The sequence below is a fragment of the Syngnathus floridae genome, chromosome 10 (assembly GCF_059516105.1).
Source record: "Syngnathus floridae isolate MCC-2025c chromosome 10, RoL_Sflo_1.0, whole genome shotgun sequence".
Lineage (NCBI taxonomy): Eukaryota > Metazoa > Chordata > Actinopteri > Syngnathiformes > Syngnathidae > Syngnathus > Syngnathus floridae.
The window spans coordinates 8,383,670-8,411,487 of NC_142422.1; the positions used below are offsets into that span (position 1 = coordinate 8,383,670).

The window sequence follows — 27,818 nt, forward strand, 5'->3', positions numbered from 1 at the left end:
GGGGTAACACCCATTCATTCAGCATTACTTATTCCAAACTATTTTGCCATTAGGCCCGATCATGCGTGGAGATTTATGAATCACATCTTACCAAATCTTGCCTCTCTGTCATGCTCATCTTCTCCACTATTGACCAGAACCACCGCTTAAACTGCAGTAGTTTGTCTGCATTCTCCCCTGTTGAGTAGACAAGTCTTTGTTTGGTATTTTCAGTGTACACATGCAGGAACTGTATTCCAAGATAACAAAGATGACTGTCAGATGCAAGATCCATACAGAGCAGACATACCAGACTCATCATTGAAGGAGGTGAAGCTAATGAGCATTTGCACGTTGACCTCTCCGCAACCATTGACAAGCAAACGAAAGTCCTCAGCAGTCAGATCTTCCAGAGCGTTCTTCGGAAGTACATCCAGCAAACCCTTCCTCATCGCCTTGGATCAATGCGATAAAGAACATGAATAAATGTGTCCATTAACATGACAACCTTTCCACAGCACTACTTTACATAATGACAGTAAACCTTTAAAGTTTGGTCGAACACTTATTGCATTGATGTTTTGCTGGTATATTCACAACCAAGGAAAAGGACTCACATGGAGCGGCTGTTCAGCCACAACCAACATTCTGTGCTCTGCGTACTTCCGCACATATTCGTACACATTGAGGGGAGTTACTGGCATGTTGACCCCACCAGAGAGAAGCTCCACCTAAATCAGGTGGAACACATTCAAGTTAAATAAGGTCTAAAAATTACAAACAATACTAAGATTTAACAAGTGTCTTATCCACAGTTACCTGGAAACATTGTGGGGCTTTCATTAACTTGCATTGGCTGCGTAATGGTGCTCATTTCAACTGTGCATGAATTGGTGAATGTGGGGCCATATGGTGTTGAAAAAATTCTCCATTTATGACATACAGAAATTTAAATATGTTGCAACAATCACAGCTCACTGTGCATACAGTACTTGGAAGTACAGTGAATCCTGCTGTACTGCAAATTTCTAAATAATTGTTTGTTGGTTTTAACTAGGGCTGTGCATATACCGGTTGTGATTCAACTTAAAAGTTAAGTGGGTGTGACCACCTAGGATAAAAATGTATTCTTTGGCGAAAGAATACTAATGGTGTCATTACCTGTCCGGTCCCTTCCTCTTTGCAAAGGTCAATGGCAAAGGCCAAATCCATCGCAGCAAAAACGGCTTCCGCTTCACCTGCTAGTGAATGGCGGATCAGCTGCCTCAGACTCTCGTACATTACCGGGTCAAAGAATGCAAAATCGTGCCAGTTCACCTGCAGCGAATGACAAAGTACCTATTGTTAGTACAATCAATTTCATGTCACAAATCTTATTCGATAAGAGGGCTTTTGCCTACCTTTCGCCCAAGCAAGACCTTAATTACATGTCTATTCAACGTTATTGGACAGAGTTCATTTTGGAGGAGACACAACCCCAGTATCCTATAATGAAAATAATCACATTAAAATTAATTCACAAATGCCAAACGACAAATATGTGATGGTCCACTGATGTTCATTACCTGCCGATGTTACGAAAACAATTGAGTCTGGCCTCTGTGTTCTTTCCAGGCCGAGGCGAGTAGAAGCCTCGTTTTCCCGGCTGGTAAAAGAGTGGAGCGTTGTCATCCCCATCGTCTGGGTCATCAAGCTCCATGTCCACCACACTACGTGTTGAACCATGGCGCTTTCGGTTATCCTGTTGCTATACAAAACCCAAGAGAAAAATAGGTTAATGGCACAGCTTCCTGTCAACCCAAAATGAGATCCACAGTTACTCAGATGACCAAACACAGAAAACTGCAGAGCCGTAATTGGGCATTCCATGAGCCCTGAGAAACAATGATGTTATTTTAAGTCAACAGCAAGTGGCAAAATAGGTGGATTTTTCTTGTTAATTGGTATTCCACAAACACAATAGTCATCAGAAGGCCATGCTTAGACTAGTTGGGGTGCATTGAACATATTGTTGTAAAGAACATTGTTGACAAGACTTCCTCTAAGTCATGGAACATAAAGGATAAGACCTTTACCTGTGCTTTCTCTGGAGCCTCCAAAAGTCCCAGGTCCAATATACTATCAGCACCATTTTCCCTGGGTAAGACAGAGTTCATAGTTAGTCCCATTGGATAGTGTTGTGTTCTAAGACTGATATTTAGTTGAACTTGGGTATCAGTCATTAAGAGGAATTGTTAGTTTTACAACAAAACCAGAAGAATATGGGCTACTGTTGTAAAAATTAAGCATTGGTTGCAGAGTTTTTATGAATGTATTGTGTAAAAGGTTAATATATTCTAACCTTCCATGTGCAATGAGCAGCTCCATAGCCTCTTCTACTCTGGCTCTGAGAGAATCCTCACTGGCCAGCAGCAGCAGAAGTTGTGCAGGGGACAATTCCAGCAACATGCCTGTGATTTTACTGGCAAAGGCCTGTGGACAAACAACAAGTCTTGGGATGTACTAAAAAGAATTGTATACAAGATAAAACTATGTAAAACAGCGTTCACTAATTTGGTGGACACGGGCACCAGATAGGCCAAAAATCTCATCTATGGCGCCATATTGCGCCCCCTGGCAGCAATTATAAAAATAGGTAACATTGAAAAACGTAAACAAAGACGCCCACATTTTTTGATAGATTTTGTAAGAATAAATTTTCAGGATTATTTTATGGTCAATGTGTAAAAAGTAATTTTGATGTATTCCAAGTAAAATTAACTGGTAATTGACAAGGTTTCTTGTTACCTACCGGTTGCATTGCATGAACACGTGGGTAAAGTCTTTCTCCTAAAGCTTGTCTATGAGCAGGCAATGGGTCAGGCTCATCATTTGGGTTGCCCTCTGATGATGGTCTGAATGGCCTGGTATCTATGGATAGTTGTCTCCTAGAGTCTCTGTAACATACAAACACATGTAACATACATGCCGCGTGGCTTTAATGACATACTTGTGGCCACGTAGTTATGAGATCACCTGTCCCGGTCTCTCCTGGAGCCCGCTCGTAGACCTCCACTTCTCCTCTCTCTTTCCCGATCTCTGTTTCTTAGACGCTGCATTAGATCTAAACAAACGAGAAAAAAAAGTTCACTTTTGAGTTCATTTGAAATCTCTAACTGCTCAGTATGCAAGAATGAACTCAAGTTCCAAAATACAGTATAGTTTCTTTGTAATTTCATACTTGAATTGTAATCGTGATGACACGTACTGCTGGCCTGCATGCCCTTGCTGACACTTTGGACGCAGTCCAAATTGGGCAGCTTGTCATTGGAGAGGAGTGCCAGCGCAATAGCTGTGTAGAAGCTACGGGCTACGCCACTGCCCTCGCCCGGCTCATCTTTGAACGTGACCTTTACTCGGTGTACAGCCATTGGTGTGGTTGTGCACCTCCTTCCAAAGTGAGTGTTCAACTGACGCATGGTCTGTTGTATTAACTGGTCTCGATCCCGATCAACTTCCAACGCCAAGTCTCGGGACTGCAGGTTCCTTAGCTTCTCCATCTCTCGACGGAACTTTGACTCCTTTACCTCAAAGCCACCAAGTTCAGTGAGAATCTAAAAAAAAAAAAAAAAGTCATTAAATATAATTACGTTCTAAAAATATATATATCAATACACTGCAGTTATTTTAAGGCATCACTAAAGGTTTTAATGAACTGACAGGTAATAAAACTTTGACCATTTGAATAAAAAAAATAAAATAAAAACAACGTAATACGTACCGATCCAGGCTCAGCCCCAACATCCTCCATGAAGACACGACCAAACAGTTCCAGTGACAGACGCCAGCGTCCAAGCAACATGTCATGTGAAATCATCATCCCCATGAAGCTACAATGAGGTCTGCACACAGTAAGGCAAATAGCGAGTGTCAATAGTATGAATATTTTACATGTACTGCATTACATTGGCATGAATACAAGGTGAATGCTACCTGAATGACGGAAGAGGCGGCCCATCACTTTCAGTGAGGCCGATCTCAGCAAGCAGGCAGCTCTTCAGCTGAGCAGCAAGGTCATGGGGTGAAGGGCCACCTTTTGAGGCTTCCAGCTCCTGTTCTGGAAGTGACTGGTTCTCAGAAGTCGGCTGAGCAGTCTCCATACTCATCACATTCTTCAGGTTGGCTGAGTAAGACATCTTAGTGGGCAGGACCTGTGAGTTAGTGGAATTTAATGTAGTCTTGTGTTCTGGGATGGCAGTGTGTTGGTGAAAGAATGGTAATATGTAAATGGAAAAAAAAAGCAAGCAAAAGCTAGTGTTCCAATATCAATTTGAATGACTGGGCAACTAAATATACAATATAGCCATCATAAAGAAGGTCCTCAAATTAAGAACATTTGACTTACGAGCATTTTAGCATCGCTAAAATCAATGGCGATCAACTAATCGACAATCATATTTCTTGAGAATGGTCATTTTTGGGTTGAAAAATTCAGGAATCCGATCAGTGGATAAATTCTCATCCCTGAATATTAGAACACAGCTGCCCACCTGTTTTTCCATGTGAAGGGGGTGGTTATACCTGAGAGGGGGAGGGTAGAGAGGTGCCCAAGTTTACCTCCAGGCAGTTTCTGTCCACGTTTGCCTCAGCCAGACCTTTGGTTACCATGGAAGAGGAGGAGGAGTACAAGCCTTGAGAGGGTCGCCCGAACAGATCCTCCTTCCTTGCGTTAGGCTGAAAAGGACAAGTATAAGGAAGACTTATCTTGCAAGTGCTACAAATTAAAAACACCGGATATGATACACTCATCTGAGACTCATTTATTCACCAATACAGACAGGGAATGATGAATGTAAAATTGTGACTTAAAACATCATGAGCTCCTTTGAAAACCTAGATTGCTGCATGGTAAACTAGCGATACAACAGTTGCCATGACGACTACAACTTCCATTTTGTCTTCTTTGGAGCGGAGCGGCGATGCAAATACTTGTATGGTAACCAATGATATGGAGAATTGTGGTATTATTTGCAGACAGTGTGTGCAGGGCTTTTGAGGAGGGTGACCCGCAGCTGGGATTTTAGGGATTGTCTTTACTAATAACGCTTGTCATTGAAAGAGTTAAAAAAACGGAACAACCATTCTGAATGGATGTGCCCTGCACAATGTCTAAGCACTAATTCTTGCCTGCAAGAGGTGAGGTTGGTCTGCCAATGGAATAGCCTCAGCCAAGGGAACGTCGAATGGGTTGGGTGGGATACATCCCAAGAAGGTCATTGAATCCGAGCGACGGAAGAAAGGATGATTCTGACCGGTCTCAGCTGGAACAGCTTCTTCATCCTTGTCCTGTAAATTTGAACCTGGAGCAAGACAAACTCATTGTTAGGCCACAAAAACATACATGGTTTCTGAAAATGTGCAAATTGATGTCTTACTTTGATTGGTGTCCTCATCATTTTCATGTTCAGAGTCCTCATTGTCCAAACCCAATTCTAAAATCTCTCTATTCCTGTATAAAGACATGAATTTGAACAACAATGTGTTGAAGTGAGGTAAAATTTTAAAACAAAAGAGGAAGACATTGAAACAGGAGAACAGATCTCAGGCACAGAAAAACCAGATAGTAGTATATTATGTCCTTTTGGTTTTGTAGCTCATCAAATGCTGCATCGCAAGGATTGAGAAAGACAGGCGACCAACTTGTCTAGTTCTGAATTTAAAAAGGGATTACCCATTCTAGGGTGTACATTTTAACAGGCTAACGTGCATCCATTCAAGACCTATAGGTATCGACACACTACAAAGTGAGTAAAAACTGACAAAAAACTGAGGTCTTGTCTTGAGCAAAACTTTCCAATGTTAAAATAAAAACCAAAAGTGTACATGAAATCGGCTTAATTTTTGAGTAGTATTGATCAAATGTAAACCGAGCAAAAAGTAGGAAATCAGGAATTTGTTCTGGTAATGGTCTAAATAATTTAGCATGTTGCAACTAAACTTAGATGCTGACAATTACGAAACTTTAATTCGGAAATGTCTTAAAAAAACATAGGCTGTAAGGAGGAAGGTTGGATAATTTTCTCCTTAGGGGCCGTGTGGCTCAGTGGTACAGTATTCATCTCTCAACTCTAAGGTTGTGGTATCGAGCGTCCTTGAGCAAGACACTGAATCCCAATTTGCTTCGAGTGTGGACCTGGCAGCACCTTGCTTCAGCCTTCCATTGATGTATGAATGTGTGTGTGAATGGGTGAATGTGAGGCATTGTAAAGCGCTTTGGGCACCATGTGGTGTACATAAAAAGCACTATATAAGTGTAGTCCATTTACCATTTAGTTTCAAAAGCAAATTACTGTGTACTCAAGAGTTACCTCTTTCTATCAATCTGTGGGGTCTCTAGAGTGGTCTGCTGGTTCATGGCCTTAATCCAGTAGATAAGTGCCTGGAAAACATATGCCACGTGTTTCAGCGAGCAGACATCCAGCACAGGAAGCACATCCGAGTGCTCATCATTGTGGGAGCGCATGAGTGACAGGGCATAGTTCAAGAAGTCGCCCCGTGCAGACATGCCCTGGCGAGCTGTCAACAGAGTGGCTGCTCTCCTGAAACAGAATGAGTGAGAACATCCTTACTAAACTACAACCAATTGCTCAAAAGTCACAGCAAGGTTAACTGGAACTGATAGATATGCATTCATGGATTTTTACCTGCGGCCCTCAAGGGTGCGGAGGTTGGCTTCCTCTCGAGCAGTCATGCGTTCCCGCCTAGCGGAATGTTGAGAGGCATGGAGCGGGTGACTGGGGTGACCCGGGTCTCCAGCAGATGACAAAGCTGAGCCATATCTCAACTGTGCCTCAGTGGAATCCATGATGGACACCATCCAATTCCAGGTGGGAATCAACTTTTCCTCAACATAGTTCTTTCAAGACAGAGAACATTTGTCTTGTTTAATATAAGGGAGTCTAATAAAGAATATACAGTGATCCCTCGTTTTTAGCTGGAGATGCGTTCCAGAACCAACCGCGAAAAAGGAAATTTCGCAAGTAGAACCGGTATATGCATTTAGAAATTTAAAAATTGGTGGAATTGCTATAGCTCACCTGCAGGTTGACCGCATCCTGATAGGTTAGCTTCACAGAGGCAGGATACTGCGAGTAGACAAGATGGTTGTACTTTGGAATCAAACTCATTAGATCTGAGATCTGCCTAATGACAATGCTGTAGGCCCGGGCGAGGCTGCTAGCAGATGTCAGATAGCTGCTGGTGTTGCTGGCCTCCAGAGCTGCCGCTGCTGCAGCAGCGCTGGAGCTGATTGCACTTGAGCGACGCAAGTTGGTTGGGTCGATATATATGAGTCCAGTGGAGCTCGCTGTTAACAAGAGGTGTCCATATTAACATACAGGATGCGTCAGCTTCTACACACATTTAACTAAAACGACCACTGAAGAATGTATTCATGCAAAGAAATAAAAGCCAACATCATTCACTGACCAGCTGATGTTGAGGAGCTGGGGGCGGCACTCCCAGTAGCCCTTTGGCTGGGGGTATTTCTAACAGCCCACTGCATGGATCGAGGAGCCTGAGCTGCACTGTTGGCATGGGATGCATTAGTCGTCCTTTCCAGAGGCTCATCAAATAGAAATGTCTCTTGGTCAACATCGTCGCTCTGACTACTGCTGCTGTCTGAGTCACTGGAGTCATTGGACTGGGAGTCATCCTCTGAAAAGAAGGCAGGGACACTGCTGGCACCTTTAAAATTCAAAAAAATAAACAGGTGAAGTTAGTAGTTTGTGTATTATTCTGCACTGTATTTTCATTTCAGTAAGTTTTCAGGCAGGGATGCATGTTAGTCACATCACTTGCAAGGCCCACTTGATATTACAATGATAAAAATCTAAACAGTACACTGTTGATCAGCTTTAATTTCAAAAAGTGCCCTTTGTGTGATGACATTTCCTGTGATTGAATTTTCAGTATGATACCTTTAATGACTTTGCTCTCGAGTTCAGCATGAGAAATATTAGTATCAATTTGGGAACTTATAGAACAAACAGGGAAAGACCATAGACTGTAAATGGGCTATTTAGGTCATGCAAACATAAATGAAACCCAACCTGCTTCAGAGCCAGCTGTGGCTGCTGTGACAACACTCCTACGGCCACTAGCATTATCCTGATTGCTATGATTACTTTCACTGTCGCTCTCTGTTTCAGCCGCTGCGAGAAGATCAAGCTCCATGTCACTACCTGAGAAAGATAAGCACAGACAGGAAAAAAACTTAATCTCCGTTGAGGACAGGGATTTTAAGCTTCAACTGCCCCAAAAAAAAAACCTTAAGAAAAAAAAAACCTTCCAAAAATCTATGTCGCACCATCTTCATCATGCTCATCATGTTGCCCTTCCGCCTCCGCATTTTCCTCTCCTTGTTCTTCTTGATCATCATGATGGTCTTCTTCACCTGCTACTCCTTCAACAACTTCAACCTGAGTGATGAGCACAACATAAGTACAGGATGTTCCAAATTACTATTCATATACTGTAGAATTTAATAAGTTTAAAATGAAAATTTCAGACAGCAAAGAATTTGCTTTCATGTGTTGAAAGGAGATCAGCACTACTTGATCTGGGGAATTGATTTTCTTGACTAGAGCATATTGTTGCGGTTTTTACCAATGGTTTCAGAAAAATGTTGTGTAGCCTTTGCTCTTTGCTTAAATTACAAAGAAATTGTACAAGTCAAAATGAACTTGAAGTTTAGCTCTTCTCTACTTTTGTTGGTTTAGTTTCCAATGCATGCTCATAGTGCACTTATGTAAGCTTTGGATAATCTTTTACTAAAAAACTGAGATATTAAAATTAGTCACCCAATAAAATTTGGTATTCACCATACAGAGACAATAAGTTTTGTGTTGAAGTTTGACTTAAGTCCAGATTGAGTGCCCACGAGTCTTTAAAAGAAAAAATAAATAAATCAAGAGAAGAAAGCGCAATGCAGCAATATGAATGATAACTTATCAAATTATATGATGTTTAAGAGCCAATGCCTGTTCTGGCAGGACCAACAACCAAAGTAGGACACGGTATTAACCAATTTGGACAAGGAACAAACATGTACCATATTGTATGCTTAAATTTTGGAAAACAATTTAATCTAAGACAGGAAAAAAACCCTCTTGAGACATCATTCAAAGTAAAGAATTCAAACAGTTTCAGTCCTTAAAGAGACAGAAAAAAATACATGCTCTGTTAACCTTTGCCTTAATGATTTCAAACTCTCACCTCTTCCACATCTGCAGAAACGATGTCATCCTGTTCCTCATCCCTGCCTCTGACAGGCTGAGACTGGCTGCTATGCCGTGGTTGGGGGTTCCTAATAATATAAGAAGCAGTAGTCTGGCTAGAGCTGGGAAAATGGGAGGGAAAAAAAATATTTAGATATTTTTGTGGATTTCTGTTATCTTTTTTTAAAACACTTTTTTATCAAGTTACATATAGAAAATAAAACGTTTGCTTGCAAGTTCATTTAAGACACACAGTGGAGAAAAAAAAAATCAACACACTTGCTAGATTGATCGGGTGAAGGTCTCGGAGGAAGTGGTTCAACAGAAAACAGCTCCTCACTGCCCTGGACGGCATCAATACTTGTACTAGCCAAAGTAAATGGGGCTGTAGGTCTTGCGATGCCCATTCGCACTGGAACAATTAGTGACTCTGCCACATTACAGAGTTCCTCTACAGCATAGGGTAGAAGCGCTTGGAAAACACGACGGCATTTACCAATAGGTTGGGGGATGAAGTTGCTGAAAAAAAAAATAATAATCGGGGTTACAAATATCAGAGTGATATCTCATTAACAACCTTGAGTAAACATATATGCAGTAAATCCCTCTCCACCACAAGTTCCAGAGTACCCCCACAATAAGTGAAATCCATGGTATAGAAATTCATCCTCGGTCTGTTATAGCATTAACAACACATTGATTTTGCTTTCTTGTGACCTTAAAAAAAAGTAATGAATAATGCAAATATATTGTAGTTATGGGCAGCTGCTCACTAGCTGTGGTTCTTTTATATACGGTATATACCTGTCAGGATCCCAACTCTGTACAGGAAGGAAAACTGCAAAAGTGATCAGCAAGGCTAACTACGCGCTATGCGCCGACTAAAAGAACGCAACTGCCAATTGGCAGCTATTGAAACGATAGCGACACTAACAGCAAGATTTTGCTACCATGCAAAATATCCATGCAAAAAATATCCAGGAATATTTGTTGCATGAATATTTTTTGCATGGGGATTTAAAATAAAAACAATGCCATAAAATGTTGGCAGACTGTCAAAATACAAAATTATTAACATTTACATACGTATTTGGTGTAAAAAAAATACCAGGACCGCAATGCCGGAAGCCACAGTAGAGTGGGTTGTACTGTACTACAGTAAAAATAAATGAAAAATAATCTATAATCTATGCTCCCTCGCTTATGTGGAGGTCTTACTTTTTCTTCTTGGATGAGGCCATCTCCACACTGAGAATTACAAATACTCTAGATACAGAGCGTAGAAATCGCCTTGTGACATTGACCGCCTCCTCCCTTCGACCAGGAGTGTACTTGTTCTGGAGCTCCTTCACCAGTGTACCAAGTAAAGTGTCTATGAACTGAAACAAGGAAAAGACAATGAATACTGTGCCACATTCAGAGATTAATTTGATTGTTATAGTCAATGGTTCACAAAATCATTAGCTTTTCACTAAGTAACAAGTAACATGGCTGGGGGAAATTGTTGTAAGGTCCTCAGGCATGATTTGATAAAGTGGACTGTATCCAGAATCTTAGTCAACGCATTCATGGTGGAGGTGGGAACAAACCTCAAGTAATGAGCAAATGTAGTATGCGCGAATGTATATGAATAGGTGATCACTCGGGTGCGTACTTGCTTATGCAAGCTTTAACATGTTGGTTATTACTGAATGTTTAAGAGCTGGGTAAAGCAAATAAATTTTACGGTGCAATAATATGGTGCAGAGTGTACTTACAGTGATGTCAGGAGCACACTTGACAATGAGGCAGTGGGTAAAACAGTCAAGACGAATGGTGCCACTCTGCTGATTCAAATAGACCTGCTCTTCAGGAAGGAGATGAGCAATTCTGCTGCTGGCGCTAAGACTAACAACAAAAACAGAAAAATATTCAATTAGCAAACAACTTGTGACCAAACCCATAAAACAAGTATGAGCCGTGACATTTGCATGCTGAGCCCATAGGCACTGTGAGAGCAATCTCAGTCGCTTGAAGGTTTCAGTACAGGGCAAAATGGCAAAATATTCATTTATCGCCTAAATGTTTTTTCTAATGTATTGCTGTAAGTGACCAGGGCTGCTACTTACGGGTCTTTATTCTCTTGCGAACCAAACATGATCATGGACTTAAGGGCATTCCAGTCCTGCAGAACTCTCTCCAGAGCCAATTGAGCAAAGCGAGGAGGCTCCAGGTCATGATCTGGCATATCAGAATCTCAAATGGGGAAAAGGAAACACTTTCATACCGCATAGATATGAGGAGACTCAGGTAAAACAGGAAGCTTATGGCGAACCTACCATCTGCACTTGCTGCCTTGCGATTTCTGTCCTCTCTGATGCGCGGTGGCCTGTATTGACAGTGCTCAACACTTTGCCTGGCAACAGTTTGCACTAGGAACAGTAATATATGCTCACCCCTAGAAATGGAAATAAAACAAGACAAATACAGGTGAAGCGCAATTGTACACGCTTCGATTCTACGTGACTTTCTGTCTAAAGCGGTTTGGTCATGGACCCCAATTTTTTTCGGCGTAAATACATTTCCAAGTAGTATCTTAAATGGACGAGCTAAGGACCGTACAACACTAAATGACTAGTGAGTAAACCTTAGCGCTAGTTGTTTAAAAAAAACAAGACTTTCCATACAATGCACTTTCAGGTTTAACACGATTCCCAAATTCTGGACGCCAAAGTCTACGTAAAATTGAGCTTTAGCTGTATACGTGTATGAGCAAGTCAGTCTGTTTTCGGGAATATATCACTTACCTGCTGTTTGGTGCAGTAACTAAATTAGTGGTCGTGAGCAACCTGTACAGCAAATCCAGGCGAGCAGCCTTTTGTCCAGCAATCAGTGTTTTACACTTGCATTTCTCCCAGCAATCACAGTATGCCGTGGGAGAGGTCCTTTTGAGCCTGTCATAACAATACAATATTATTGTCCAACGTGTGGTGTGAATTATAAACACGTGAGAAATCTACAAAGATTAAAAAAAAAAGTGACTCAATACTTACTTGCAGTCGTGTCCTTTGTGACACACTCTGGCACACTCAGTGCAGCAGCAAAGAGACTCAAGTAACCCGCACGTCCGACACTCAAAAATGTCCTACATAATATGAGTCAGAGACAGCTTGTGTTCAAAATTCAAGCAACTCAATTATTTGCATAGATCTTGTCCATCAGCTCAGTGTGAGGGCTGACCTGATTAATGTGCTCGGCTCCAGTCCAAGTAAAACTGCATGTGTCATTGCAGCAGAGGACATAAAGGGGGGAATCGTCAGGGTTAGTTCCCAGGGGGCAGATCATTTCCATGAAAACAGAGTCTGAGTCCTCCTTTTCTGCAATGCCTGGGTCTCCTACAGTGGATTTAAAACATTCAAGCACAAAAAACAAAGCAATTGAAAAATGATGGCCGTTACTAAGCAGGAAAAATAAGTCTGGATTCTCAATTTACAGAAAAGCTGTCATTATTTTTTTTCCTACAACGGCTGACATGATCAAAAGATATTCCCTCCCTGGAGTACTGAAGCAGTATTAAGAGGGGGAAATAATGTCTGTTGGAAACTAGCTTGCCCCATTGGGATACAGTAATGCAAATAGAAAATGAGCAAGAACAGTTTGTTGCACATAGTGGGGTTAAGGAGTGAAAAAAGATTTAATAGGAATTAAAAAGAGCAATAGATATAGTTTCAACCAATTTGTGCAATTATGAAATCCATTCAAATTGGAACTAAGTAGGGATGGTGTCCCGACTTTTTCACTTTCAGTACGATACTAATATATATATTTCTCATACTACAGAGTGCAGTAAGCCATCGAGCCAGTGTACTGTACAGCATAACTATAAGTTCAAAAATGTACCTCCCCTGAGGTATTATGCTACACAAGGAGCAAGCTGGAGGCGAGTTTTACTGCGAACTGGTCTGCTACTAGTGGCTAGTACAGGGATGTACAACTGGCGGCCCGGGGCCTGGGCCAAACACCGAGTGGCCCTCTGATTATCTTTTTAAGAATATTCTTCTCTGCATTGTGTCAACTTTTTCATGACACTTTTTGGTCTCTTCGCAGGGTCTTTAACTTACCTTTGGCCATTTTTTGTGCTGCCTCCAAAACCGTAATGGCTGCTGGGTAGGCCCTTCCACTGACTGCCAGCATGAAGGGGGTCATTCCACGTGCATCCCTTTAAAAGGAAATCAAAACGATTGACGTAAAGCAAAACTGTTCATATGACCTTAAAAGCTGCTCAACAACATTAAACAAACAGTATTTTACTATTATGTCTATAAAGATGTAAAGAACCATACTTGGCAGACAGTAGTTCACGCAGATGTGGTCTTAGAACAACACTGTCACACATCAGCTTCAGTATAAGATGGGCATTGGCCTTCCTGTCCTTCGATTCAATAACAGATGGCTCTGTGGATGGTCCTGCTACAATTGATAGGGGGGGATACACATTGAGAGAATCAGTAGGACAGAAGGTGTGACAATACATTTTTACATTCATTATTTTACAATCACTCTGGTCGCACCATTTCGGCACTATAGGCTGCTTTATAGAAGGGCCTCAACAGGACTTTGCAAAAAAAAAAAAAAAAAGTATCATTACACCAGTCAATCATAAGTTTGGTTAAACTTCAGCCATCGTTGTTGGAGTGATTCAAAACATGAAGTCCTTCCATGGTATGGCGACATTGCAAAGTGAAGTTCATTAAATGCATGGAGACTTAGATAAATAGAGATAAAAAAACAATTTCTATGAAAAAGTCTCATGGAAAAGCAAACATCCGGGGGCAAACTAGGCCGTTTCGGTGTGGAGCGAGGTAATGGAAAAGCGCCTTTAGTGACCTGGTATGGTAGAAGTGCTCGGGCCCTGGCTGGTCCCGGTGGAGGCTGTGGTTAGTGAACCCATAGGTGGTGCTAAAATGAAGTCAATGTCACCCTCTGTAGAGACAAGAAGGGTCACTTCATGACTAAAATACTATATTTAACCTCATTCAGAATGTATTGGGTCAATTCTGTAATGTAAAACCAAGCCCGGCATAAGTATTATTGCAAAACAGTGTTGGGACTATAACATGGAAAAAAAGGCTAGTTAGATATAGATGATATCGTTAGATGCCCTGCATTATTCCCTATGTACATTCCTCTTTGTTGTCAAATTCGGCAAGTGGTTACAATCTGTTGTTCGTTTGTAACGATGGTTGTTAAGCTGACCAATCATTCAACTTAGAGTCTAGAAACAAATGAAAATATATTGGACGTTTCAATCCATACCAAGTCAAAATTAAGTAAAGCACTTTGTAGTACTTTGTGACCTTTTATTATCGAACACACTCACCAGGGTCCATGGGCGGAGGATCAGGGACCCAACTTGGTGGAGCAATTGGTGGCGACACAGGGTCCTGGTGGTCACTGGAGGATGGACCAGACTCATGACGGCCAAGGCCAGCAGCCCTGAGAGAGCGCCGCATCATTTCTCTCAGCCGAAGCCTGAAGACAAGACAAGATACGTTGCCATCATCTAAGTTTTAAACTTTACAGAGTCTAATGGCTTCAAACACAAATTTTCTCAAATTCTGACTTTTCTCAAACTCTGACTTTATTGCATAGTTTCCCAACTTTAAGATCAAATGTAAATATCAGACAAAAATAACCCAATTAACATTAAAGGTAGGTTAATTTAAAAAAAAAAAAAAAAAAAAAGTATTTCCCCCTTCTTAAATCAGGAATTTAGGACCTAGAGGAGTTGCTGTGAAGGATGAAACCACAAATTCCACTTTGGACCAGAAAACTGAGGGACAATACTTGGCCATGAGCTCACGACCTTAAGACGAAACATGCTAGTTTTCTGCAGCAGGCCAATCATCCAAACAGAGACTGTTTTGGAGTGGTTAGAGTCAAAGTCCAGACTTGAGTCAGACTGAAATGCTGTGACATGCTTGTTTCCCCTTTGAACAATTGAACACTTACCCTCTACTACTAGAGGAGCCGGTCCTATTTCCAGAGCTGTTGCTGGAGACAACAGAGATGGCATTTGCAATAGCCTCTACAGCAGATAAGCGCTCTGCAAATGTGTTTCGTTCTGACCTTTCAGCCTCTGAAAAATAATGATTATTTAGCATTAGTGTGTGAAGCAGAAGAAAGCAGGCCATTGAAATAATGGTATGCTCACTCAAAGAAGGAACAAAAATCCTTGGAAAATGTTCTAAACACGAGCGTATCCAAACGCCACAATAGGCTACAAACCACAAATACATACAGCCAATAAGATCTTTTTATAATCACTCTAAAATGAGTGACTTTCAACGATCAAGACGTAATGTGATGTAATGAGACCGTGTTAGCGGGAGCATTAATACACGCATGATTCCATGTGCAATCGGATGACAAAGAAAAAAAAAAAAGGGGGGGGGGGGGTGGTGGCAAGCAGTCGACAAAATTGTAATCGTAAAAGTGAGGCTTCGATGACAGATTAGGGGTGGGCACGTGCCAATCTCATAGCAGACCACGTTGGTGTGGTTATAGCTTTAGGAAAAAGATACAACTGATACAACTGCTGTATTGCCCATCACTACCTGTCACTGAGGTGTAGAAGAAAGCGCATATGTCAACCAGCTGTATCATTGCCAAGTGACTCACAGATCCTTTTGAGCACAATTCTTCCTTTGAAGGCATTCTTTAATACTAGGGTCAATCAAAATAGCTGACACTAGCCGGGCTAACCGCTATTCTTATCCACCACCAGCCTATATTCCCACACAAATGAATGAAGACTGGAAGTCTTGTTGAATAGACATTTTGTTGCTCTACAGAGCGTTACAATCTTGTGACAGTGGCAGTTGGTTAAGTCAAAAGTCTTCTGGGAGTTGGCCAATTGGAAGACAAGCCAAAAATGTGAACAGCAATCAGTTGAGTTCAAATTGATGCAGGTTATTAAAGTCAACTTGATGATGCATGCATAACACACCAGGCTTACCCTCCTCTTCTTTGGTTTCCTTGTTACTAACAGGGAAGCATACAGATACAGCAGCATGCAGAATGTTGCGATTTCCATCACAACGGTGGCCAAGTAGTGCACTGAGGGCATGGCTGCCCTGATCCAATAGAAAGGCCTGTTCAAGGTTCACCAGATACTGCCGACATGCTTCATAGTCACATCGCAAAACATGTTGCATCAGCGTCTGCTTCTAAATAAGAAATGGAGAAGGTTATCACACATTGAATGGCAAAACTTTAAAACACAGACCAAGTGAAAAGCAGCTGGCTTCTAAGAGAAACTGAATATTGTAGAGCTAAATGTGAAATCTCATTTACCTCAACGGCCATAATGATAATAGCAGCTTTCTTTTTAATGGTGGAGTTCGAGGGAAGATTGGCAAGAGAGTGCACACCCATTCCCAGACTATTTATAGGTGGCAGATCGAGCCAATCGGGATCCCGAATTCCACCCGTGCAGTCTTTGGCCATTGGGTAAATGGTGCCATTTCCATCTCGAAGAATAATGGGAGATTCCTACAGGAAAAACGATATCACATTCAATATCAATTTATCATACCATGTACTCAATTTTAAAAAGGCATGCAATCCTTCGGGTACACCATTTTACCTGTCCTGCAGTAAAGATGGCCACATTACGCTCATTCTGTCCTAGAAAAGCCATGTTGCTCGTCGGAAAGTTATTCTCCTGCTCAGCTTTGCCAGTGGCCAAGTCAAAGATACAGTACCTAACCCAATTTCCAGTTTTGAGTACTGCATGGACTCCTGGAAGACGGCAATATGTTTTACTGAAAGGGATTTTCTCTCTTGCATCAAACAAGCACATTCTAAAAAAAAAAATTGAATTATTTGGATACTAGTACATAAACAAATGACAAACCTTTGGAATCAACATTAACAGCCAGGATCTCTGCCTTTTCTGGGATACAGAGCTTTTTGGGTGTGCGCTGAAAACAGTCAGGAACCTTTGGCGTTCCCCCAGTTTTGACCACCTGCCAAGACAAACCAAATGAAATTAAATATTTCACCTGACATTGAATGGAAAGAGTCAGATTTGAGTGTCGTTCTTACCTGCAGCTCATCTATTCTGAGGAGCCTACAGTCCTGGAGCAATGAAGATGGGTCAGAGTCCGGGGGGGCAGTAGTGCTCTGGTTGCTCACACTGCTCGTTGTCCCTGGAAACTTCACCGCAACATATGCACCATCTACTTTCAGCACCTAGGCACCAGGTGAGAATAGAATAGAAATGTGTTCAAATGGGCCTTCCTTGTGTAGAAACATAGATAGTCCAAAGACAACTGATCTCTTAAGGTGATTGCTATTACAGTGCATCTTGAAAAATATTTACACTACAGCGACTTACTTCTACAAACACAACCATTACAACAAGGAAAATATTTTTGAAAATTTCTAGAAAAATAAGCAATTTCAAGTATTCACAGCGATTGCCCAAAATATTTAACAGCCCCAAGTTGTATTGATGACACCACAAGTGAATCCATGGTAGAATAATGCTGCAATGTGTAAAGTGCTGTGAATACCTCCCGGATGCACACTGTACATGCAAAACATTCAATACATTGCAACATTTTATGTACTGACCTTTCCCACAGGGACGTTCTTAACATCTTCTACAAACACCACCTCACGAAGAGGCCATTGTTCTTCATTCACTTTTTCCTCTTCCTTTGGGGCTGGGGTGGAGCGCCTTCGCTCTGCAAGTTTTACACAATACTACATTTTAGTGCATGTAGCAAATTTAAACAACATTATTACCGGTGATGATTTTTTATTTTTTTTTTACAGGGGAGTGTAATTATGCAATGACTGACTGGTAATGTTGATTAAATACAATATATATATTACGGTCCGGGGGAAAAAATGTATTTCCTATGAAGAAAATGATTTTATGGTAAATGAAAGTGTGTTTGCCATGGGACTTTCATATGACAGTAGTTGAATAATTTTAAGCTACTTCTGGACATTTACTGTACTATATTTAAGAAGAGTGGGTTGGGATCAAACTGTTGTATATATATATTGCTAGAGATCATGATCATAATTTTTAGGGGCGTGTCAATTATTCGCAAAAATTTGCTATGCCATGCAAATACCGGGGCACCAGCATTTTCTTTCTTAATGATTCATACACAGGTATACATACACACTACTGAAGAGTAAGAGCCAGCGGTAAATTTGGAAAACAAGAAGCTGATGAAAACCCATGCACCACCTGTTTCAAAATCATGTGAGAACACAGTGAGACTGATGCTGAGGCTGGAAGTCAGGGAAAGAAGCCAAAAAATGACAACTCGAGAAAAAGCTAAGGTCAATAGGGAGATGCATACTGTATGGCAGTGAAGCACTGCTTGCGATGGACGAGGTATCGCTGCATGTGGAAGCTGGGGAAGGGGGAGGGCCCATCTCAGTCTTCACCAACTCTGACTTGCTTTCAGGCCTAATGGGAATAATAACTGTTAGATTCATTGAATCTAGGTGATTTATTTTATTCCTATAACTTACAGACACTCACAGGTCAAAACAAATTTGCGTTTGTTTGCTGTAAAATGGGGGATACAATGAAACTGACTTTGTTTCTTGGGTTTTAGTGGTCTTCTCCATGTTCTTTAGGCTCTCTGGCGAGCGCAGCTGAAACCTGCAGCTGTCATTCATGTTCCATACAGACTCCAATAGAACACCAACTTTGGGAATCCCTGCATTTACTGAAAAGGCCACTGCCCCAGCATGGTAGAGCGGGTTATTCCTCAGGCATACCTAAATAAAGATTAAAAAAAATCTTTTAGGTGTAACAATTAATATATTAAAACAAGCACTCCAGTTCCAGTTCAATGACTTGCACAATTTTTTGCATATCCACCATAGTAAAAAAAAAAAAAAATCATAAATTGTACAATTTTTTGGCGTGATTATAATGGGGGTTAGAGCCAGAGGTACAATACCCAAAGGATGGAGATCTCAATACATGGCAGTTCGTAGAATGGTTGGCCTAAAATAATTGACGGTATAATGTGACTGTGAAGTGTGAAAAGTATGCCTTTTTTTCAAACTGATCAAGGCAGAGATTGCTATTGAATTTCCAACATAAAGAATATGTATTCAATAAAATTCTAAATGGACTGCAGCAGAGTCATAACAAGAATAACAATATCAATAAAACAAGATCTTACTTGGGTTCCCACAGTGATGTTGGGTATTGAGGAAATGCCAGCACTAGACTTTGGCTTTTTATTCTTGGCCCTGGCCTTTTCAAGCATTTTCTTCCGTTGACTAAAAGGCACAACACCCCTGCAAACAGATGACACACCACCAATATTTATGCCTTACTTCAATTCCAATACAAGCAGGAAAATCCTAAGGACATTTTGGCTAAATTCATTGCAGTTGTTAATGCTCAATTTGGATTTTTGGGTGAAATCAGATTTTGGTTTTCCCAGTAAGTGTCCATATTAAATGCACCCTCCGTCTGATGTGTGAAAATATTCTCACCACCAGTAGAGGCCATTCTCCAACTGTGCACAAGTGTAGAGTGCACAGCAGTAGAGGGACACCATTCGCTCTCCCTGAAGTTCAGGAAAAGCTTGGGCAGTGTGCTCAAGCTTAGCGGCAACTGTACTTAGTGTGTCATCAACCCAAGTTGCCACCTATACAACACACAAAAAGGAAGGATTTATGAAATTCATACTATATGTGCAACTGAGATAAGTATGCAATTGAACACACTAAAACAATTAATATGTCCATATTTAAAAAGCCATACACCTGAACCTTAAATGGGGTCGATGACCAGACCACGTTAGAAAGTTGCATAGGATCGAAGCAAGTAAAAATCGAGATTTGGGTGTATGTGTATACCTTGTTGGTCTCTGTTGCTACAGTGGCTCTGATACTATTGGCTGACAATAAGGTGATCCTCTCGTTGGCCAGCCCCAGGAAAGACACACGTGGATGATGAATAGAAGGATTCTGATGAGAAAAAGGGATGGTAGTGATTTGATAAGTTTAAGTACGTTCAAAGCATGTCACAAATGTATTTCCTGTGAGTGAACATTGTGTAATTATGTTCAATTGCTGACCTGGGCATTCCTGTAGGGTTCTGGTTCATTCCATTTCCATTGATAAAGTTCTCCCTTAGAGCTGACAGCCACCAACTCTGAGAACATGGCCCCAATGCTGACAAATTTCACACCATCCTGAAGTTGGGGAGGGGTACAATTTTAGAATGCACATACATTTTTACCATTTCATATAGAACAAGCATGTTATGACCTTTTATCTGAAATTGTTTATAAAAAAAAAAAAGCCTCATTCTACAATGGATTAATCTCAAAATGTCCGCAGGGTGTCTCTGATGACACAAGCAATTTTGTGACACTGTGAACGTCATAATCATTATTGCAACACTAGAGCTATGCAAATAGGGACAACCTTTTGTATCCCGATAACAGTATACTCATTTTTTTTCTCGTTTTCTTTTTTATAAAACATAATTCAAACAAAAAAACATGAATAAAATATCAATTAAAATATAATTAACACCAAAGTGAGTGTGTCCAAGTAAAGACTCAAGGATGAATTAAAATAAATACAACAATGAAAGGCCTTCAAGTAACATTCAGGTATACCTTGTTTACCTTCATAATATTGTATTGTAGTGTCTGGTTATTGTTACTTCCCTACCAAAAAACAAACACTACTAATGCTACATCACTGCAAACATTAAACATGGATGTTATATTTGCAACTGTTCTGAATACTTACAATAAAAAGGCAGGGGGGGAAAAAGAGGTAAACACGGAAAAAGAGAAAAGGGGTAAAAATGTGCCAATAATTAATGTTCATAGAATGTCGGACCATATTAGAGGTGTAACTGTGCCAATAACTGATGGTCATGAAATGGAGATAAAAACCGCCTTGGGTTAGAGTCATCGTATGAAATATCATATTACGGGCACAACACAAATAATTGTGTGCGCTCCTCCTACCTTGTCAGGCCACCATTGCAGCTCCTCTCCAAGGGAAACGGGGCTCTGAACTGGGATGCTCTTCTTGTCCAAGCAGGGTTCTCCATCACGGCTAGTGGATCCTCTCTCTGTGTCGAACGAGGCACCATCCAGCCATCGGCGCTCACGTAATCTCAACACAGACTCGCGTTCACGCAACAGCTCAGAGTCGCGCTCTAAGGGAAGAAGGAGAACTGGTATGCAATAAGGTCACACCAGTGGGATAGAAGTAAGCCACTCTCTGGGAAAGACCCGTCAACAGAATTTAAGAATAGAGAACTATTTAAGATCCTTAAGAATCAGTATTGCAAATCAAAATTAAAGTGCTCAAGATTGGGTAAAAGACTATAGCTATAGGTGAGTAATTTTACACGCTCTCATGTTAAAAATGCCAGAAGATAAGGACATAAGGATTGGCAGAGAAACCATGCAGTGGACTTGGCCTTTTTATTTTTAAAGGATAAACTTGACAACTTAAATATATATATTTTTTTAGGCAGTTGGGCATAGCGGGCCTTTCTCAGAGAGCTCATATTTTGTACTGCAGCCATGCACCATATACGTGACACCAACCACGTATCGCTTTTGACATCAAACATTCATATTACAGACCAAGATGAATAGGCCGAGGGAATGATAATTAAGCTCAGGCCATTTAAAAATAAACAACTCAGCTCAAGCCATTGTATTACTTTTGCATAAGGGGATGGGCAAAATATTTGTTGGAAATACCATGAAATTAATAGTTCTGAAAATTGAAATGCTGCTGGGATTTAAGCTTGCTAGCAGTAGCCTTCCTTTGTAATATGGTGGCAAAATATGTCTTGATATTTGCTTTGTGAAAATATGAGAATGTAAACATTGACTGTGTAACAAGCTATATGTATAAATAAATAAAGAGGAGTCTGCTCATTATGACAGCTAAATCTATAATACAGTGTCAATGCCCTAAAAATCCCTACACATCTCTACACTAACTATTGCGCTGGTAGCACTGATTGTTAATATTTGCAAAATCTTTGCTGTCATAAGATTTTTGTTTGTCAGTGTATTTTATGACTTATGAAAAAAGACAAGACATGTAAGCGATACAATGCAAAAACCTAATATCAGTAAAAACCAGTGAAATAATAGCTGAAAGCTTGACTTCAAATGCATTTGATATGTACTATTCAACAAATTACTAGAGCATACAAAGTAAAACGTTTTTGATAACATTAAAAAACATTTGAACATTTTAAAACAACTGATCACAAAAAACTTAACGTTTTTACAGACAACTAATATTTCTATTTATATCCAGAACTTTACAAAAATCTTAGGGAACCAAAACATTTGTTAGTAAAGTGATTTCACACCTATTACTCTTCTTGATATATGTCAGCTTCTAAAAATTGATAGAAAGGTCATATTATTTACATATCCGTGGCTTTCAACATGTACTGCATTGAGGGACTTTATTTCTGTTTGGGTTTGAAATGCCCGACTGTAATAGTTAGTCACGTTCCTATTACGACCCTGTTTGTTTGAACCACCAAAATTGAGTGTATTATAAACAATAATGCAAATATTAATTCATCAAAAGCATCTGCCTGTTATATAGCACAAGTGATCCAAGTGATAACCCGAGGATACGCAGTACATCCGTTTCCGCGTTTAAAGCCAGCAATCATTTACCAATAATGGATGACCTGACCGGCCATATGCTGTACATATTGTGTTTTACAAGAGTCATATCTAGTAGGACTTTTAATTGAGCATGAAACGCATGACCAGTTGCAGGCAGCCTTCCCTACCTTTTGTTTTACAAGAGTCATATCTAGTAGAATTTTTAATTGAGCATGGAACACATCACCAGTTGTAGGCAGCCTTCCTTACTTTTCGTACCATGTCCAATAATTATATATCGTGGACACGCCCTAGTTTCCATCTTCAGTATGTTTGCCTTGAGACTTTTCTATAGAAGTATCACTCGTGTCACTTGTTTAATTTTCGGTTATGGTTGATGAACTAACTCATTTGAAGCTGAGTTGTCAACACCTTTCCTGTGCCAAGATGTTGTAAATGCATTATAGAGGTACCTCTGGATGATCCGAGGCGGGACAGAGAGGATCGCCGAAAAGAGGGGTATCCATAGTAACTTATGTCCTCGGAGAACATAGCATCTGCATCAATAATCACACTGGGGTGGGCTGAGTGAATGTCTGCATCCAATAAGGACATCAGGTCCTCTGCTTGGAACAAAGGAAAAAAGACTGGTGGTTAAAATTATTTTCACGACAAAACAATCTTCAAATTCTTTCCATGTAGCCCAATATTGTTGCATAAGTGAAATGTGTTGTTTCCCAGGGACAAAACGTAAACATAAGCACAAATAAAACCATTTCTGTTCCCATCTCCGGCTTTAAGATTGAATGACATACCTCCAGGGAGGTAGGACTCGCTGGCTGTATCATCTCCATCATCTCCATCTTCATCGTCTCTGCTCAGCAGGTTGTTGACAGCCAGGTTGACGTCCAAGTTGGTTCTCTGGAGTTCCCGAATGATCACACTCCTCGATTTCCCCTGAAGGACTACTTGGGCCTGAAAATAAATAATGGAAAATCATAAGCAGTAGTCAAGATTCTCACACATTTAGTGACGACAGTGAGCTCCAGATTAATAGGCAAGTAGGATTTAAGTCAAATTTGTCTCATTTTTTTGGAGAGGTTTCAGGATATGTTGTTTGTCCTGTCTATTTAAATGACTGATATCAATCTGAGATGGTTTAGATGTTTTAAAATTAATGAAAGATTAATTGTACCTGGGATATGAGTTCTTCAGGGATGACTGAGGCTGGTATGACTGGTTGAGGCTGGCTACCAAGAAGACCTGATCCCCGATCTCTTCCAGTGCGGATCACCCTGGTCTGCCGGCGGGAGTCACGAGCTGCCGTTGATGACCTGCCAGAAGTGCCTCCACTACCACTGCCACTTCCACCTCCGCCCCCTCCTCCACCTCCCCCTCCTCCTCCACCCCCTCCTCCACTCCCTCCACTCCCACTGGCACCCCCAGCTGTTCCACCCCCTCCTGCTGCACCACCACTTCCACCTCCGCCACTGCCTCCATTTACACCAGAGCTCCAGCGACTCCTGCACAACATAACGAGATTGTCAAATTACTACACACAGACGAACAAAAGAAATGCATGTGTGATTTATAATTTTTACATTAATTCTTGAAAGGCCAAGTTGATTAATTTTATTACTTAACAATACTGGCGTTTGTGAGGCAAATAATCATCATCAATACATGAATTAATTCAATGTGGCAAGACCCAGTGACTACTGGTTAACAGTTTTTTGTTCCCCCTTAATGGCTATACTGCAGCAATCTCCAACAGTTGTATGGCAGCAAATGTGACAAGGGAATACACCACGACCCAGCTGTAACAACCGAGCTGCAACAACCGAGCTGCGGTCCATATGCTGAAAGTTCATTGGACCGTTTGTCTCTGGCAACCCTGCCATAACTTACCCAAGGGTGTTGCCTGCCAGTCTGCCCAGTGTGTCAGAACCAGACAGGAACCAGGGAGGATCACTAGTCCTGCCTGGCCTGGAGCTCCTTCCTGTCCCTGAACCAGTGCTCAACTTTGAACTGGAAACAAAAAACGGGAAATCGGTTACAAGCCTGAAAGTGTCCCACTTGATTTTTTTAATACCTGGTTACAAAGAAAGTAAAATTATCCCAGGTATGCAGCAAATGACAGGCTCGTGATCCATTTGTTACAGTATTACGCTCTTCAAATAAATGGGTATGTTGGAGACTAGCTTGGCAACACCCTTGGGTATCAGAATTGGATGCCACACATTTTTCAAACTACTTGGGTAGGGCCTTGACGCTGCGGCGGCTTTCTCCTATTTCAAGATATACGATGCCTGTTTGTATGTATCTTTGTCGGTTTGTTTAAAATGTCAAATACTCTTGTGACACTGAATTCAAATGATAAATGTATAACCCCAAACGCAAAGAGGCAAAACAAGGGAAAGTAGGAGAGTGGCTCTGTCGAGCAACACAAACCAAATAAGCATATTTAAGGCAAACTGCATTTGGGCAAGTATAAATAAATAAATAACAGTAAGTCTGGATGACGTAACCATCAACTGTTAACTTTAGCAAATTCTAAATATTTTCCAACATACAAGTCAAGTTGAGATAAAATAATAAAAACACCTCACCCATCACCGCCCTCCGGTTTGCTTAGCTCCAGGCGATCAGGTTGAACAGCAAAGCTGATTCTACACACACGTCCATCCTAAAATAAGATTTATTTTGACAATTAGCGGCAGGGAACTGCAGATCTTCAAGTTGGGTAGTGAAGTACACTTTAAAATGTGAAATGACGCTTTTCAGATCATCAAATAACTCCTGCCAGAACCAATGGTTCTCCAACAAATAGCAATCATTTTGGCAACTTCGAGTAAGAACGAAAACCAAAGAACTGTAGTAGTGGGAGTTGTAACAGACATAAGGACAAAGTTGAATGTGTTGCTAAATCAAATCAGATATCACACATTTAATATATTTTGTGTCTTAATTGGGCAACTAATAATGTGTATCAAGTAATATCTCAAAACACTTACCTCTAGAAGAAACCCAGCATGGTTTGGCCCAACAACACACTGTTTCAATGTGGCCTGCTCCAGGAGGTTAAGATGTGGATGACTGCATTTATACACAGAAACAAGTCAATTAACAACATTATACAAGAATTAAATGTGTTCAAGTTACAATATCAAAAAACCCACCTAATGAAACTGTATTTGTTGAGTTTCTCTGAAACTTCACGGAGCCTATAAAGAAAAGACAGCAATAGTTGATCAGGAAAGATAGCTCAGTGATGTGTGGAATGTCAACATGCAGCATTACAGTTTGAAGCACTTGTAAGAGCTGCTAACATATTGTATAGTAATTCACTTATAGAAAAATATTCAGAAATTTCAACACAACAAAGACGCCTTCCCTGATAGCCGGCAACAAAATAATTTTGACGGAGATTGGTTTTACAAATATTAGACATGCAGCTGTGAAACAAAGCAAGAACTATTTTATGCATGAATGCTAGATTTTTTTTAATTGGCCAATTAATCTGTAATTAAAAATTCATGTCCGTTGGGCCCTTGCCAATACAAACTGTTAAAGAAAAACAATTTATCATTCCAATGACAATGCGAGCGTGAGCAAGTTTGCCCCTTTGTTGCAACCCTAAAATGGCAGAACATGCAAAACATTTCTGCAGTAATAAACAACCTTATTGCTGTAGTCCCGCAAAACAACTTTGAATTCCCCCCATTTTGTATCCAAAAAAACAAAACAAATGGGATGAGAGAGTGAAACAGAGAAAAACCACTTAATGCTTATAGAAATTTTCCTATCAAGTCTAAATGGTGTTTGGTAAATATCCCTGGCTTCGATACTACGAGAGCGTGGGGAACAAAAAAGATAATCAAAATGTTTGTTTTATGTTTTATTTGAGTACCCCTACTCTAAAAATATCTTTTTCCCCTCCAGAGTAGCAAAGATGAGCAATACCCTATTGGGTTTATAAATCAATTTATCATCAGCTAAGATTTGACATTTGCGTCGAGCCAAATGTAATTTTCCTGTAAAGACATATTTTCAAGGACAGAAATAGAAATGATTCAAGGTATCATTCACCATAAGCTACACTTCAACGAGTAATGACTGTTTGTATTGCAACAGTTATTACTAGTAACAGTTACAACAGTGTAGCGTCATAACATTTATTCTCTGACAAATAAAGCTGTCATTAGCACATAACTGATGTCTTCGCATTATTGGAATTTATATTCTGGCGATGAAATTTCAGTTTACACCGCTGACCTTGGTCCTCACCACTGATGCGATTTGCCTCGAGTACTAACTATCAACTGACACCCCAAGTGGAGTGGAGTGTGCAGCGATGTCACCGTCTGTAGCATCTTATCAAACACATACATGATTCTTTTTTTTTTTTTAAATATCGATCACGATCAATATGGCCATAATGAAGAAGAAAGAGTTTTCAAAATACAGACAGCTTAATGAGCATTAAATTAACTGAAAACCAGCACAGTAAGTGAAGCCCACCTCTCACATCGTCATAGCATAAAACAAAAGGAGGTTACAAATTTGAACGCTAGGGCACAGAGACAAACTCTCCCCAGCTAGGTTAGCAAAAGAAGGAAAAAAAAAGGGGGGGGGGTCTACCGTTGACATGGATATGGAGGGTGATCCTAGTGAATAAAAGCAAGTTATACTGACCTAAAGAGGAAAAATTTTACATAGAGTGTCACATCAAAATGTATTATTAAAGCACTTGGCACAAAGGATGGCGTGAATGAGGCGCTATATAAATATACAATTGGAATTTTCATTTGTCGGACTATGAGGAGTTCTTCAGAAAAGCGTAAACGTAATTGATTGCTGTCAACTCAAATAGCGGACATAAACTTTGGGCGTAGGTACGAGCTCTAACGCTAGACAGAGATGTCCCGTGATCAAT

The 27,818-nt window shown here is 40.5% G+C and overlaps 1 protein-coding gene across 15 annotated transcripts in view; it reads right to left on the reverse strand.

The window, feature by feature from the left end:
* ubr5 (ubiquitin protein ligase E3 component n-recognin 5) overlaps positions 1 to 27,818 on the reverse strand; it is a 30,922-nt gene that overhangs the window by 1,175 nt on the left and 1,929 nt on the right. Inside the window, exons 2-57 of one of the 15 annotated variants that reach the window (XM_088387082.1) lie at positions 26,062 to 26,106; positions 25,897 to 25,978; positions 25,492 to 25,568; positions 24,791 to 24,910; positions 24,078 to 24,405; positions 23,698 to 23,857; positions 23,356 to 23,508; positions 21,257 to 21,468; positions 20,348 to 20,464; positions 20,127 to 20,237; positions 19,761 to 19,915; positions 19,442 to 19,559; positions 18,787 to 19,028; positions 18,602 to 18,711; positions 17,856 to 17,968; positions 17,325 to 17,471; positions 17,134 to 17,245; positions 16,864 to 17,018; positions 16,572 to 16,769; positions 16,225 to 16,444; positions 15,228 to 15,354; positions 14,596 to 14,747; positions 14,103 to 14,198; positions 13,559 to 13,682; positions 13,337 to 13,434; positions 12,456 to 12,610; positions 12,269 to 12,360; positions 12,023 to 12,169; positions 11,555 to 11,673; positions 11,345 to 11,471; positions 10,994 to 11,123; positions 10,455 to 10,615; positions 9,516 to 9,755; positions 9,235 to 9,358; positions 8,327 to 8,438; positions 8,070 to 8,201; positions 7,447 to 7,704; positions 7,056 to 7,324; positions 6,663 to 6,874; positions 6,327 to 6,557; positions 5,394 to 5,467; positions 5,146 to 5,318; positions 4,576 to 4,692; positions 3,952 to 4,169; positions 3,740 to 3,860; positions 3,227 to 3,572; positions 2,995 to 3,082; positions 2,771 to 2,915; positions 2,321 to 2,451; positions 2,055 to 2,115; positions 1,545 to 1,726; positions 1,380 to 1,464; positions 1,141 to 1,296; positions 597 to 710; positions 290 to 434; positions 92 to 177 (exon numbers count right to left, since the gene is read on the reverse strand). In XM_088387082.1, the coding sequence (XP_088243208.1) occupies positions 92 to 177; positions 290 to 434; positions 597 to 710; positions 1,141 to 1,296; positions 1,380 to 1,464; positions 1,545 to 1,726; positions 2,055 to 2,115; positions 2,321 to 2,451; positions 2,771 to 2,915; positions 2,995 to 3,082; positions 3,227 to 3,572; positions 3,740 to 3,860; positions 3,952 to 4,169; positions 4,576 to 4,692; positions 5,146 to 5,318; positions 5,394 to 5,467; positions 6,327 to 6,557; positions 6,663 to 6,874; positions 7,056 to 7,324; positions 7,447 to 7,704; positions 8,070 to 8,201; positions 8,327 to 8,438; positions 9,235 to 9,358; positions 9,516 to 9,755; positions 10,455 to 10,615; positions 10,994 to 11,123; positions 11,345 to 11,471; positions 11,555 to 11,673; positions 12,023 to 12,169; positions 12,269 to 12,360; positions 12,456 to 12,610; positions 13,337 to 13,434; positions 13,559 to 13,682; positions 14,103 to 14,198; positions 14,596 to 14,747; positions 15,228 to 15,354; positions 16,225 to 16,444; positions 16,572 to 16,769; positions 16,864 to 17,018; positions 17,134 to 17,245; positions 17,325 to 17,471; positions 17,856 to 17,968; positions 18,602 to 18,711; positions 18,787 to 19,028; positions 19,442 to 19,559; positions 19,761 to 19,915; positions 20,127 to 20,237; positions 20,348 to 20,464; positions 21,257 to 21,468; positions 23,356 to 23,508; positions 23,698 to 23,857; positions 24,078 to 24,405; positions 24,791 to 24,910; positions 25,492 to 25,568; positions 25,897 to 25,978; positions 26,062 to 26,106 (8,323 nt within the window). Of the gene's footprint in view, positions 1 to 91; positions 178 to 289; positions 435 to 596; positions 711 to 1,140; positions 1,297 to 1,379; positions 1,465 to 1,544; positions 1,727 to 2,054; positions 2,116 to 2,320; positions 2,452 to 2,770; positions 2,916 to 2,994; positions 3,083 to 3,199; positions 3,573 to 3,739; positions 3,861 to 3,951; positions 4,170 to 4,539; positions 4,693 to 5,145; positions 5,319 to 5,393; positions 5,468 to 6,326; positions 6,558 to 6,662; positions 6,875 to 7,055; positions 7,325 to 7,446; positions 7,705 to 8,069; positions 8,202 to 8,326; positions 8,439 to 9,234; positions 9,359 to 9,515; positions 9,756 to 10,454; positions 10,616 to 10,993; positions 11,124 to 11,344; positions 11,472 to 11,554; positions 11,674 to 12,022; positions 12,170 to 12,268; positions 12,361 to 12,455; positions 12,611 to 13,336; positions 13,435 to 13,558; positions 13,686 to 14,102; positions 14,199 to 14,595; positions 14,748 to 15,227; positions 15,355 to 16,224; positions 16,445 to 16,571; positions 16,770 to 16,863; positions 17,019 to 17,133; positions 17,246 to 17,324; positions 17,472 to 17,855; positions 17,969 to 18,601; positions 18,712 to 18,786; positions 19,029 to 19,441; positions 19,560 to 19,760; positions 19,916 to 20,126; positions 20,238 to 20,347; positions 20,465 to 21,256; positions 21,469 to 23,355; positions 23,509 to 23,697; positions 23,858 to 24,077; positions 24,406 to 24,790; positions 24,911 to 25,491; positions 25,569 to 25,896; positions 25,979 to 26,061; positions 26,107 to 27,818 lie in introns of all 15 variants that reach the window. The other 14 variants (XM_088387078.1, XM_088387076.1, XM_088387085.1 and 11 more) reach the window with 14 other exon arrangements.